This window comes from Dysidea avara, chromosome 7 (assembly GCF_963678975.1).
Source record: "Dysidea avara chromosome 7, odDysAvar1.4, whole genome shotgun sequence".
Classification (NCBI taxonomy): domain Eukaryota; kingdom Metazoa; phylum Porifera; class Demospongiae; order Dictyoceratida; family Dysideidae; genus Dysidea; species Dysidea avara.
In genome coordinates, this window is record NC_089278.1 from 4,405,988 (window position 1) to 4,419,659 (window position 13,672).

General features: G+C 38.6%; 6 protein-coding genes and 1 long non-coding RNA gene across 8 annotated transcripts in view; 4 read left to right on the top strand and 3 right to left on the bottom strand.

Moving 5' to 3' along the window:
* LOC136262123 (basigin-like) overlaps positions 1-279 on the bottom strand; it is a 28,180-nt gene extending 27,901 nt beyond the window's left edge. For both annotated transcript variants that reach the window (XM_066056275.1, XM_066056277.1), the window contains exon 1: positions 72-279. The gene's annotated coding sequence lies outside the window, so the exon portion shown is untranslated. The remainder of the gene's footprint in view (positions 1-71) is intronic.
* LOC136262126 (uncharacterized) lies at positions 263-3,256 on the top strand. Its single transcript, XM_066056281.1, has 5 exons — positions 263-421; positions 806-954; positions 1,046-1,184; positions 2,686-2,997; positions 3,049-3,256. The coding sequence occupies exons 1-5, from the start codon at positions 358-360 to the stop codon at positions 3,141-3,143; spliced, it is 759 nt and encodes a 252-aa protein (XP_065912353.1). The 5' UTR covers positions 263-357; the 3' UTR covers positions 3,144-3,256.
* Positions 3,222-4,728, bottom strand: LOC136262131 (probable ribosome biogenesis protein RLP24). The gene is made up of 6 exons (XM_066056287.1): positions 4,561-4,728; positions 4,387-4,500; positions 3,649-3,721; positions 3,528-3,591; positions 3,400-3,482; positions 3,222-3,349 (listed from the first exon to the last, which is right to left on the bottom strand). Exons 1-6 carry the CDS (start codon positions 4,639-4,641, stop codon positions 3,270-3,272), a joined length of 495 nt encoding a protein of 164 aa, XP_065912359.1. The 5' UTR covers positions 4,642-4,728; the 3' UTR covers positions 3,222-3,269.
* On the top strand, positions 4,713-8,844 carry LOC136262114 (GPI ethanolamine phosphate transferase 3-like). Its single transcript, XM_066056262.1, has 6 exons — positions 4,713-5,494; positions 5,545-5,698; positions 5,757-7,320; positions 7,367-7,554; positions 7,611-7,739; positions 8,569-8,844. Exons 1-6 carry the CDS (start codon positions 4,752-4,754, stop codon positions 8,746-8,748), a joined length of 2,958 nt encoding a protein of 985 aa, XP_065912334.1. The 5' UTR covers positions 4,713-4,751; the 3' UTR covers positions 8,749-8,844.
* Positions 8,737-10,896, bottom strand: LOC136262136 (uncharacterized). The gene is made up of 4 exons (XR_010704129.1): positions 10,738-10,896; positions 9,214-9,276; positions 8,965-9,165; positions 8,737-8,912 (listed from the first exon to the last, which is right to left on the bottom strand). It is a non-coding gene; the product is annotated as an uncharacterized lncRNA (long non-coding RNA).
* LOC136262127 (G/T mismatch-specific thymine DNA glycosylase-like) lies at positions 10,864-12,004 on the top strand. Its single transcript, XM_066056282.1, has 5 exons — positions 10,864-11,200; positions 11,249-11,318; positions 11,433-11,565; positions 11,621-11,777; positions 11,828-12,004. Exons 1-5 carry the CDS (start codon positions 10,988-10,990, stop codon positions 11,984-11,986), a joined length of 732 nt encoding a protein of 243 aa, XP_065912354.1. The 5' UTR covers positions 10,864-10,987; the 3' UTR covers positions 11,987-12,004.
* Positions 12,005-12,037: 33 nt separating this feature from the next.
* On the top strand, positions 12,038-13,603 carry LOC136262130 (ubiquitin-conjugating enzyme E2 H). Its single transcript, XM_066056286.1, has 7 exons — positions 12,038-12,439; positions 12,710-12,786; positions 12,843-12,917; positions 12,968-13,007; positions 13,061-13,113; positions 13,166-13,294; positions 13,437-13,603. The coding sequence occupies exons 1-7, from the start codon at positions 12,387-12,389 to the stop codon at positions 13,553-13,555; spliced, it is 546 nt and encodes a 181-aa protein (XP_065912358.1). The 5' UTR covers positions 12,038-12,386; the 3' UTR covers positions 13,556-13,603.
* The last annotated feature ends 69 nt before the right edge of the window (positions 13,604-13,672 follow it).

Here is a 13,672-nt window from a genome sequence, read left to right on the forward strand (position 1 = left end):
GTGCAACACAACTGTAAGTAGCAACAGCCTTAACGTAAAATGTCAGAGAAATGAGCGCACAATGGCCTCACCTACTGTAAACGGTTGTAGACAACAAAATGTCAGGTAAATGACACCTTAGACCTCCCTCAGTCCTTCCCTTGAGTTAAAAAAAAGCTTTATTGTGCTTTGCTCTGTCACCAGCTGTCGTTCAGTTTGCTACTTGTAGCAGAGAATGAACTCCTCGGCCTCTCAAAGGCTAAGCACGGTAATTAAATCACGTGATAATCACACGAGCGCGTGAACAGCAGTGGGCGGAGAACAATCTAGGTAAACAGTAAAGATAGAGTTCTCGGTAATTTTGCTGATTCAGGCGTCATGTTGATATATTCTGTCACTCTTCTCGCTGTAATTTCAGCGTTATCATGGAGTTGCCAGGCCTGTAAGTCACCAATAATCATGTTTGTGTTCTGTCACTAATTCGTAGAATAATTTCTTTCATAATATAAAGGTGCCACCATGTTTCGAGCCATATTTAGTCAGGCGTATACACTTTACGATATGTCTAACCTTTTAGTGGCCTAACACATAGTACATTATAAGTGTGCTTTTACTAAAGCCGTGTGCTTAGTGGGGGATGTTTACCTGAGGATAATCCGAGGGATAATCTTAGGTTACTTGTATGGTGTATAATTGACATAGAAGTGTTAATCACGAAGAAGCCAACTGCTCTTTTTGTTAAGGCGTTGTTTTGTTATCCCTTGATCACTTGTGTGTAGTTGAAAGTGTAGTTACAGAGCGTGCTATGTTTATTTTATCCCTTTAGTGCAGACACTTGTTACACCAATGAATTTATTGACAAGAGTTGGTTGTGACAGCATAATTCACTGTTCAGCGGTTAACGCAACCGACATTCAATGGTCCACCTCCCGATTTAGTGTTACCTTTACAAACAATTCAAGACGTGCTACATGGGTAGGTTTTCAGATACAATATACATCCCTTTAGTGTGACTACCAGTGGAATTGAAAATGTAGTATCCATATTCTTATATGTTTTGTTCTAGAAAACTACGACTGACTCCAATACCACGGCTTTTCTTAGTTTCACAAGTATATCGACTGCAGAAGCTGATTTATATACTTGTTTTAGGTATTTTCCAGGAAGCACATCCACTAACTCTATCATCGTGGATGTAAATGCAAGTAAGATTTTGAATTTGTATTTGCAGTTAGACATTTTAATTGTGTACGAGTTGTGTCAAAACAATGTTGATAACCAATATATGTATTGTCAGTAACCTTTCAATTTGTGACATTTGTTCCCTTGTAAGTATTTGTCTAATTCGTGTGACTGCAGTATATGGCATGATGTTACTACCATTGATTCCTCCTTTGTGTCAAGGAAGTTGCTCTGCAGCTGTAATTTAAGTAATTTCCAATTACATTTGTAAGGAATTGCTTGGTTAGCATTGACGTTTAAAAATAAAAACTTCCATCCTAAAACCATGTTTTTTTGTGCATTACACTTCTACCTGAAAGGAAAGGAAGTGTAACCAGTATGTATGACGGTCAAGCACAGTAGCTAAATAGACAAATGGGATTGTAAAACAAAACTGCTACAAGCTTGATCAGCATAAGACTAGACATTGATGGTAAGTAAAATGTCAGCACTTACAGGCAAACAACTAAGCTGGCACTTAAAAATAATAGAATTTTCAGAACAGCTGCTTGGCATTGTGGCAATGGAAAACCTAACGAAATGTGTAAAAGTGAACCCAAATTAATGAACTGTTGTGCTGCAATCTGCAAGTTATTGGCTCTAACAAACCACTGTATCTATATATGTGACTGGATCTGCGATAATCATTCTTATTGCCCAAGACAGGAAGTTTGATTTTTTCACACAAACGCAAAGCTTAATGAATGCACTATCAAATTTCACTGTCATAGTTGACCAGAGTAAAGTAGTCTGTTTTTGCTGGCTACTTTTTTAAAGCACAGTGGCGAGCTATACAAGTGGTCTGGGGTCTTGGTGGGGCCCTGGCCAACCAGGAGATGGCTGTGTGTGGCTGTACAGCTCTGTGGTGTTGGACAATGACCTGTACTGTAAATTTCCTTTCATTTTAGCCAATTCTGAGCCCTGAATGGCCCATAACTTAGCCTAATTCATCCCAACAAGTTCCTTTTCAATTTTTGAACACCATCTTGCCTGCCTTCCAGGGCCCCCTTCTCCCACCCTTCTGGAGCTTGCCTGATACAGACAACCTCGGTTTAAAAACTATCTAAAATGGCAGGAAACTTAACTGTTGGCTACTTCTTCAGTGGATGATCTGGAAGGTAAGAAATTGCTGTAAAATGTGTGAAATTTGGTATGCGTAGCTACCACTACTGGCCAGCTATAACGCTCTAAATATTTAAAACCGATGTTTCTCGATACTTTTAAATGGGCGATAAGAACGGTTTTCCCAGAGATGGTCACATATATGGTGTTAGTCCTGTTGATGGTGCCTGTTCTATGTTAATGGGGGCAGCACACTAATCATTTGCATTGTTTCTGTAGTGTTTTATTGCTTCTTGTTGGCCAATTGAAGCCACAAAAGTATTTATAATTTTTACAGAATAGCAGAATGTACTCATCGGTGAATTTTTCCTAAGTGTTGTGTGGCTTATGTGACCTTATTTTTCTGTTTTTTTATTAATACAGATCCTATTGAAGTTGAAGCTATTAGAAATACAGAAAATGAAGGTTCTGTTCCTCCTTCTTACAACTTGTCCACAACTTTTGTTGGACGGCCTCTCACTGTTATCTGTGTAGCAAAGACATGTGGTCTTACTACGGTCACCTTTACAAAGTTAGGATCAACCCCAATGGTTCAAGAAACTATCACAATAGATGTCAATTTTGAATCACCTTTTATTTGGAATCCTATAATCACTGCCAACTTAGTTGGGGAGTACATGTGTACTGCCAATAATTCTCTTGGCAGGAACACCTCTGAAATATTCACCATAGAAGGTAGGCACTAATACTAGTGCTGTCTGTACTATTGTCATTGTTTGTATGTAGGTACACCACAACGAGCAGCTGGCTCCATTAGTACATTGATGTCAACTACACTTCTGGTAGTGATGTTACTGTTGTCTACAGCTGCCATCTTTTAGCAACTTATTGTACACATATCACATAATACGTACTTATTAGTAGTATAATTTTTTTTTGTAACATTGTGTGTGTCTCAGTTCTTACAGCAATTCTGTAATACATCATTAAGTTATTAGGGTATAGAATTAATTCTCTGTTTCCATTTCTTCAGTCACAACTCTTGATGCCTGCTTTGCTTTCTGTGCCAACTTAGCCTTTGCTGCAACTAAAGCACACACTATACGTCAACATGTTAATAGTTAAATGCTGTCGGACCTGGTGACTCTTGGATGAGATGGATGCTCTGTTGAACCTCTTCTTTTGTTGCTTCTTCTGTGAGCTTCAATCCTGCTTTTAGTCTGCAGACATTTTGTAGTAATTCATGTTAATAGAAGTTCTCGTACCTGTTCTTGATGAACTGGTTTTGTCGTTTAGTCCTGATTTCTTCCACTCTCCTAATGGCTTTAACTGGGGTAAGAATGTAAACAATTACACTGCAATACATTCGTGGTAGCCATCACTCACTGGTGTCATTCCACAAAGTCCTGTTGTATTTGGTAGCAACATGTTTTCTTCTTTCAAATTCAAAAGCTTTATCCTAAAACAGTTACAAACTACACTATTCATTCTGAAGACAGAAGCTAGGCACCAAACAATTCTGGCCCTAATTATTCTCTAATGGGAAGTACCACTAAGGCTTTTATTGTCAAAATTCAATATTGCTATAAATAATATTCCAGTGTATAACCATGTATCAAAGGGAAGTATTACACCCACGACTGCTTCATGGGACACGCCTATTCATGATATCATTCTGCAGGCCGTGCACTTCCAGAGCTATTACAATTCTGCATTCAGTAAAATTTTGTATGGTTATAGCCAGCGCTTGAAATAAGCAAAAACAGTTTTCAACCTAATAGACATGGTTAAACTGAAGTTTACTTGCTTCTCATCCACAATATTTGGGATTCACATGCGGATAATACACATTAAGAAAATGCTCCAAACCACAGCTTCAGCAGGCTAGTTGGCCTCCTCAGCATCAAAATACATGTGCACATGATTGATAACAGCAATTGTAGCACTTAACAGTAGAGTGAAAAGTGATGTAGGAGGGGATGAGAAATGTTTGCCTGACCTTATGTCTCAAGTGTCCATTTTAGACAGACATTGCCTCAAAATACAGACAGACCGCAGAGTAAGGAGCAGTTTCAAGCTTAACATCTGTCTCCCTTACATGCATTTACACTTGTATCAACTCACCATTGTTAGTTCTTTGCCATGTGCCTTCCGGAAAGCTTTTGTCCATTTCAGTTTTCGTGGATTTCTCTTCTTTTTAAATAATTTATGACATTTTGATCTACAAAACCTAAATATCTAGGAAAGAAGTAATTAACATAACAGCATTGAAGGCTAAGGTTGCACAATGGTTTATACTTTTGTGTCATTCCTGACAAACTGAATTCCATGGCCGGGGTAAATATTTGAAGAGCAGAAGTAGCACTTCTCTATTCTCATGATTACAACTCGAGTATTGCACTAGACTCTCGTGACAATGGTTTCGAATTAATGCCTATTGTTTACTCCAATAAATCCTCACCACATTTCTAATTGATGTGCATCACAACATGAAGCTGATCTCTAGCACGCAGGCGATTATTTTAATAATCACATTTCATCTGGTGGGACTGTTGTTGTTTTTCAAAGGATACCTGCTAAATAGGACGGCAATACCTACGTATGCTTCGTGCCCGGCCAAAGTAGGTATCCAGAACAGCCACACATGCACTGGTTATCCTAGGAAATTTGAGAGAGTGCTCTGGGTTATCATTGATGCCTTGAGACATGACTTTACAGTGTACGACGAGACACTGGACCCCGTACCTCTCTACAGAAACAAGATGCCATACATCAGAGATCTGCTGCGCCATCAGCCAAAAAATGCGCGGCTCTATCGATTTTACGCCGATGCACCAACGACCACGCTTCAAAGATTAAAGGCGTTATCCACTGGAAGCCTGCCAACTTTTATTGACTTTAGTTTGAACTTCAAGGGGCATGAAATATTCGAGGATAGCCTGCCTCATCAAATGGCTGCTAACAATAAATCTGCAACTTTCCTTGGAGATGACACGTGGATAGGACTCTATCCTCAATATTTTAACACTGTATTAGCTTTTCCTTCATTTAATGTGAAGGATCTACACACTGTCGACAATGGAGTGATCAAAAATTTAATACCTGAATTGAAATGGAACAGAACTGATTGGATGATTGGACATTTTCTTGGGGTGGATCATTGCGGACATACCTACGGCCCAAGTCATCCCTTCATGGCTGAAAAATTGCAACAAATGAATGAATTCCTCAAGTAAGTTGTCACTGCAAGTTTAGTACAAGTGTTGCACATTTTTCATTTAGGATAGTAATTGAACATCTGGATAACAACACCATCATGTTTGTATTCGGTGATCATGGTATGACCAGAGGTGGGGATCATGGAGGAGAAAGCTACCTTGAAACGGGTACCGCTCTATTAGTTTATAGCCCCCGTCAACTATTTTGCCGAGAGCAGGTATTAAATTATTAGTAACCAAACAATCTATAAGGGTTGTGGTATTGTCATTTTACAGAAGAAGGACACCCTTTCTCAGATAGACCTTGTCCCAACTGTATCGTTGTTGTTGGACACACCAATTCCATATTCTAATCTTGGAGCGGTGATTGATGACGTGATGCAGCCTTGTGATGGTGGAGATGAGGCTATGATGGAATTCCTTACAGCACTGACTATTAATAGCCAACAAATCAATGGTTATCTAAAAGCTTATTCAAAAATCAGTGATTTCCCTAGTGATACATACCGCACTATCCAACAGTTATTTAACAGCACAATGATGAAGCATAAAGCTCTGAGTCATTCTTTTCTGTCAACAGGTAACTTGGATGAATCAACAGTTCAGAGCATCATTGATCAGTACTATGAGTACATGTACAGTGTGAAGAAGATGTGTATTAGTGTATGGGCCAAATTTGATGATACTTTTATTAACCAGGGACTTGCTGTGCTTATTTTGGGGACTTTGGTAAACATGTGTTTACTATTGTCTATACACCATCCAGTGGTAGCCAGCTCTGGGCATAAGAGAACATTAGCTTTGGTGTTGGTTATTTTTCTAACTGTTGGTCTCAATAGTTTGTACATGCAGTTTGATCTACTTGGACTCATCTGTGTGGTACTGTTTTCTATATTTGTGGTTATTTCATTGGCAATTATTTATAATACTAAAAGTGAAATCTTTGTCACAGTAAAGCAATGTCTGATGTCCTCGGCCATGTTGTTATTTGAGCCCTTCACAACACTCACAAATATAGTTTCTTGTCCAAGTGATTATGTAGATTCTGCTGTAAGCTTCATCATTTTAATGTGCAGTTCAGTTGCTATACTATCAAACAGTTTTATCATACATGAAGGATGGGTACTCACCTTTTTTGTTCAAACATTGATCTTATTCAGGTTGGTGAGAGATGTCATACACAAACTACAGTCAGGCAAATCTCATGGTCTTCTCCTGTGTATTCTCACCCACCTGATCCTCATGGCATGTGTCAGGAGTTCTGAGCTATTCTGGGTGTGCCGTGAAGAACTGATTCAATGTCAGCCAACACATTTTGCATTTCCATTTGCCACTGCATGTTTGGAGATAGGGCATTTATGGTCACTACTGAGACTTGGTTTCTCCTGCACATTTATCATAGCAGCCCCAGTTTGGTTGCTATGGTGGTTGAGACACTGCCAAGTTTGGAGCTCTTTCAGTTACACTCTGAAAGTCTTGCTGACTGGTTTAGTGGCAGCGTCTTTGTTTACCTGTGCCTTCTGGATCATGCAAGGTTTTATTTCCATCAAACTGCTAGATCAACTACCCCATTGGCAGCATGTCATTCTACCCCGTATGGTATACATGTTATGTATTTTGACTTTGATCAAGTGTATTTATGAGTCCTGTGTGGTAAGATCAAATGATCAAGCAACATTTTCACCAGTTACGAGCCAAGCTTATCACGTAGTAATGACATATACAGCATGGATGATACTAGCCATGTTATTTCATGATGGGTTTGCATTTGCAGCATTGTTACTCCTGTTGGAATCGTTCCTGGTGCTCCATCTACACTTCAGTGGTCCCAACATCAAGGGTTGGTTGATAACAGCTTTTTACATTGTTGTAACATGTATTTGCAGGCTCCACTTGGTCACTAAGTGTCTTGTGGTATTTAATGATTGTTCAACTATACTATGCCACTGGTCACCAACCTACTTTAACTGGTTTGAGATTGGAGGCCGGGTTTGTGGGCCAACATGGTGACATGACTGGATATAAGCTAGTACTGGCTGGACTCTTGGTTGGATTACAAACTGTTGCTGCACAGGTATGCACTGATGCACACACACACAGCATTATTTATTGCGACATTAAAATCAACAGATAATATTGGCTTGGATGGTACCACAACTTACCATTTGGCCTTGCAATGATGGATTTGCACACAAATCATTCTCTATGTTTGACATCCGTCATAACATTCTAAGGTTGCTGCTGTGTCACACAATCAAGGTATGTGTGTGATCAGAAAGAGGATACACCATGACCCCCCTTACCCTATAAATCTTTCTTTGATTGTATCAGGCATGAAGCTTATGCACAAGTTTATCACCTAGTACACCACAGAACATTAATACTTTTAGTGTTTCAATAGTGAACAGTCAAGGCATCATTTGAGCACATAACATTTTTCGATGGGACAAAACTTCCATGGTTTTGTATATGTAAATATCAAGAGTTAATTATATATATACCGAGGAAAGTATCCTACTCTCATATACCCCTGTAGAAGGGCGTATCGTGAAGTCATGATGTATCACTTCTTCTGAGTTCTCACATTTCTCTTTATTTAATTAATGATGTCATTAATTGAACAATGTTGCTAGCAACCTAACTAACTCTAGCTTTCAGTGTTTGCTGAACTACAAGCATGTCTTCGTGAGTTTAGACAACTGCGTAGGAATTTCTTGTCAGGCCATTTGTGAATATGGTGTTCCCGAGCATCGCAAGTATAGCATCGGTGCTAATGGTTCTTGCACTTTTATGGCTGCTCGTACGTCACAAACTGCAACACCTTGTCATTACATCATAACTTCACGATACGCTCTTCTACAGGGGTATATGAGAGTAGGATACTCTCCTCGGTATATATATATATATTATATGGTACAGTGTTTTTCCAATGTGGAAGTAATTTTAATGAAGCCTTGACACATGGGCCTTCTATTGTGGAGGATAGGAACTATTTGGATTTCCTTCAGGCCATACAATAAGATGATGCACAACCAAACCTCCTTTAGTGTAACATGTACCAATTAATGGTATACATTGTATTGTACAGCTGTTCTGTTCAGTGTTGGGAGCCTCTATACACAGGAGACACTTGATGGTGTGGGGTGTCTATGCTCCACGTTTTCTTTATGAGTCATGGTTCACCCTTACAACAGATGTGGTGATGTTGTTATCTTATGCATACATTACATTGCTATGTAAAAAACATCATCCAACAAAACTGTTATAGTACTATTTTTTATACAAACAATGTAATTATATTTTTGTACATATTAGTTCACTTAGACATTTTAAAATCAGTATTAATTACTTTGGTAAAGAACAATTCTGACCATCTTCAGGTTTATCACAAGGAGTTGAATCCTCATTGGGTAGACTCAGATCGGGAATAGTCTGTAAAAAATAGCATGGTACTTAACTAATTATACCGGCATTGTTGACTTACTAGATCAGGTTTGAGTATCCAGCGAACTGTTGTAGCACCAGCAAACATGGAGGCTAGACCAGCACAACAAGTTAGCAGATAACGTGACCAAGATACTCCAAATGGCATCTCATCAAATTTATCACTACTGTTTCTTTGATTCTTCTCGTTTCTGTTTCTTTTCTTCAAGTTGTCTTTTTATCTCCTTTCTGATTTTATCAGCTGATTAAACAATAATGTACTACCAGCTATAAAATAAGAGTATCTCACCAAATGTTTCTTGTGACTTCCTTTTTGCTCGTCTTTCTGCTTCTTTACGTAGAGCTACTTGATCTGCAACAGAAAAAAATTCAGTAAAGTGGCATCAACAAATTAACCTACAATGAGTGGAATGGCCATTTTTCATTAAATTGAGTACACAGGGTGAAATGGTCCAATTGCCAAAAGTAGTAGTATTACCAAACAGGAAGACATACACAAAACACAAAGATGTCAGCCTACCAAAAAAAACAATCCACTGCAAAAATACAAAAGTTCATCACCAGAAAATTTTGCGGTTTTACTGTGGCCAGCATTGACAGCAACTTGTGCTACAGCCTTTGAATTACCTAACCTAATAAACAGTACTTGTTACCTATTACTTGTCAGTGAAATGAAGAAAACAATCCCTCCAGCCCAGAGATGGATTTTCTTCAAGTATTACGCACCTATCAATGTATTGCCCCACCATCCCCCCCCTCGGGCATATATGGGGCTATAGTGGGGATTTGGCATAGCTGAATGTCAAATGCCCCATAGTAGGGCAAACCTATCGTGTCAAATCCCCACTGTTGGCCCCAGTTGCAACACAGGGATTTACTCGGGATTTGACATAAGGTAAGTGCACCTAACTCCGGACATTTCCAACATTTGGCATCATATCTCCAAACCTATCTACAGCATTTACTTGAAATTTGAGGTGATTAATGCTTCATATACAATGATGCTGTGATCCTAAAATCAGCTTAAAAAGTCCCACTAGTTTTTCCAAATGAGGTGACTATTTATTGCCAAATTATCAAAAATTCTTCAATAATTGCCGCTTATTCTCCAAACCCAAAGAGCACTCTGGCTGATTTTAATACAGTGCAGAGGGACCACTATGACTTACCACTGTAACAAGTTTCATTTGCAAACAATCAGCCAAACACTTGCTATGGACGATTTTGTAAGAGCCAGTCTCATTGAAGCAGCATAAATATTTGTGGAAATACCCATAACTCGACAACGAAAGGTACTATGACTCTCAAAATCGAGTATGAAGTGAGCAATAGATGTAAATTTAACATGGTGGTGTTTAAAATTGGAAATCAACTTCGAAAGTGCTGTATCAGGCGTGATAAAAAGTGTCCGGAGTTAGGGGCATGCACGAAATTTACACATAGTTGAATTTTGGAGCACAGCTCCTCGATGGATGGAGATATTTTGATGAAACGTGCAGGACTAATGTACCACAGGATAGGCTTTATAACCATATTTTAAGGTTGAAGTAATTCGCTTGCATGGCGGAGATAGAGCACCGAAAACAAAAACTATCCGGAGTTGGGCACACTTACTTTAGCATAGAAAGTTACAACAAAAATACTTGGGTGCTTAATGAACGATCGTCAAATGCCCCATAGTGGGGAAGCAGTTTCGTGTCAATTTCCCCTGTAAATCCCCACTTACACCCGAGGACGGGGACGTGGGGCAACACATTAATAGGTGCATTATTTTATCCAATACAACACAGCTACAACACACAAACGTGCTCACAAAAGTTGGTGTCGAATATATAAACTTTGATCATAAAGAATTCTATCCCTGCTCCAAGTAGAAAGAAAAACCCATAGAAGCCCAAAGTGTTACGCAGCTTTCGAATTCGCAACCATGCTGCCATCAGGTCTATTTAAAGCGCAACGTGAATTCTAAATAGTGCCAACCAATTTGCGGGATCATTGATTGAGCATCAATAGTCTAACCTAGTTAAATACTAAAATCCTATAGTTGTTTCTATTCATACAACATGTCTAAGAGAAAAAGGGAGCAGGAGGTAGCCGAACCTCTAGACAGTGTAGTAAAAGTGAGTGCTGAGGATAGTCCAACTCCTTCAAAGAAAAGTAAAGCACCAAAAAAAGAAAAGAAATTAGACCCAAAGAAATTTGGAGGCATGACTGAAGAGGAGGTGATGAAACTGACTCTACCTGACCACCTGAAGCCAAACTTGGATATTATTTTTGTAAGTTGGTCATTAATAGTTTTCTGTACTGGTGTTGTTAACTATTAGATCGGAATTAATCCAGGTCTCTATTCAGCATACATTGGTCACCACTACTCCAATGCAAACAATCACTTCTGTAAGTATGTGTGTTATACAGTTTGTTTAACAAATTGTTCTAGTCATAGAACAGTGTTAGTCATCCGTCTTGTGCTATCAAGGGTATCAAAGTTGTTATTTGTGGAATTTTTAGGGCCTTGTTTGTTTGAGTCTGGTCTGATCCCCAAGAAGATGACCTACAAGGAGGATGCAGAATGTCTCGACTATGGGATAGGCTTTACAAACATTGTTCCTAGAACAACTAGGGGTAGTGATGATCTGTCAAGGTGACTCTGCTAATTACAATGCTGTTCATTCACACATGTGTGTATGTTTACACAGGAAAGAAATGAAGGAGTGGTCAGAAATCATGCTTCAAAGAATGGCCGAGTTAAAACCACTTGTGCTTTGCTTTAATGGCAAAGGGATTTATGAAATTTACAAAGGAAAGAAATGTGATATTGGAATTCAGGATGAACGGCTACCTGGAACTGATACAGTAAAGTTTAATGAACATTTATACTTAATACATTCCTTCTCATATTATAGGTAGTTTATGTGATGCCATCTACTTCAGGAAGAGCAGCCACCTACCCAAGTAGACAAGACAAACTGAAGTTTTTTCATGAATTAAAGGCATTACGCGATAGACTGTTATTACAGAAGGGTAAACGAACTGAAACAATCCCTCAACATCCCACTACATGAAATTATATTCACGTGATTACATGACGTAATATATTTACAAGTTTCAACGACCGCGATAATATGTAGAGGAACGGAGTTCTAAAATATTACAGTTCAGTAGTATCTGGCGAGTGTGGCTCAGGTTTGTTGGCTTGATCTCGTAAAGAAAATAAATTTATGAAAGACTGTTAAGGACCGGCAACACTACAGTAGATGGATAAACTATCTCCGTGTTTTCGATATCAAACTTCCTTTGTTTAGTTGTCGAGTTGTGTCCTGTTGTCGCGCAGTTTGGCATTTTAATTCTAGTGACGTATTTTCTTAGCACTAAACTTAGATACCAGTGTTGAAAACTTTCTCACTTATTTCGGGAGGCAGTGTAAAGTGAAGTGATATAGGTGTGTGGCAAAAATAAAAGGCCATGTCTTCACCGTCAGCGGGCAAGAGACGCATGGACACCGACGTGGTGAAACTGTAAGTTTTTAATTGACACTGGGGTGGGGGTACGGTTTGGATTTGTGCCACCCTAAAGTGAGGGAGGTAACCATTGACTATTTGAGCACATTATTAAAGTTGTTTGCTTTAATTACTATTAAACTTTAGGCAAGTGAATCAATCTGTGCCGCATTTAAAGTGATGAATTTGTACCACATTAAAAGATATTGAATGATGCATTATAATGTGTAGTAATTTCTGTTACACTTTAAATGTCTAGTAAGTAATGTGTTTATTACGTGTTGACAGAATTGAGAGCAAACATGAAGTGACTATTTTGAGTGGGCTAAATGAATTTGTAGTGAAATTCTTTGGTCCTCCTGGATGTAAGAAACAACCGTGCTTAGCATTACTTGTTGTAGAACATGTCTACCCTGTTTAGCATTGTATGAAGGTGGTGTCTGGAAAATCCGAGTTGATTTGCCGGATAAATATCCTTTTAAATCACCTTCAATTGGTAGGCGTTATATAGCATTCTTGTGATTAACTGGATTCTGAATTCTATAGGTTTTGTGAATAGAATTTTTCATCCCAACATTGATGAGGCGTAAGTTTATACAACATAGCTAATCTAGATTCTCTTTCTTCACTGTATCCCAGGTCAGGAACTGTTTGTTTAGATGTCATAAATCAAGCTTGGACAGCTTTATATGGTTAGTCTATGGCAACTAATAACACTGTGACATAATTTTTTTTTTTTTTTAGACTTGACAAACATCTTTGAATCATTTTTGCCTCAGTTACTTTCATATCCTAATCCTGTGGACCCACTCAATGGAGATGCAGCTGCTTTATATCTACACAAACCAGAAGAATATAAACAAAAAATTCAAGGTAAACAAAACCCCCTGTCTCTGTGTGTGCGTGTGTGTGTGTGTGTGTGTGTGTGTGTGTGTGTGTGTGTGTGTGTGTTTGTTTGTTTGTTTGTGTGTGTGTGGTATATTGTACTAAGACATTTGTGTTGGTATTGTTATAGAGTATATTAAGAAATATGCAACAGAGGAGGCTTTGAGGGAACAAGAGCACAATTCCAGCTCAAGTGAGAGCTCAATGAGTGACTTTTCTGAAGACGAAGCACAAGATATGGAATTATGATATATTTGCTGTTTTGTTTTAATTATATCATATTTTCAGTCATTCTGGCACAGTCTACAACTTTCATCGAAGAAACACTTTGTAGCTAGTTTAATAACAGCTTAGTTCATAGCCTAT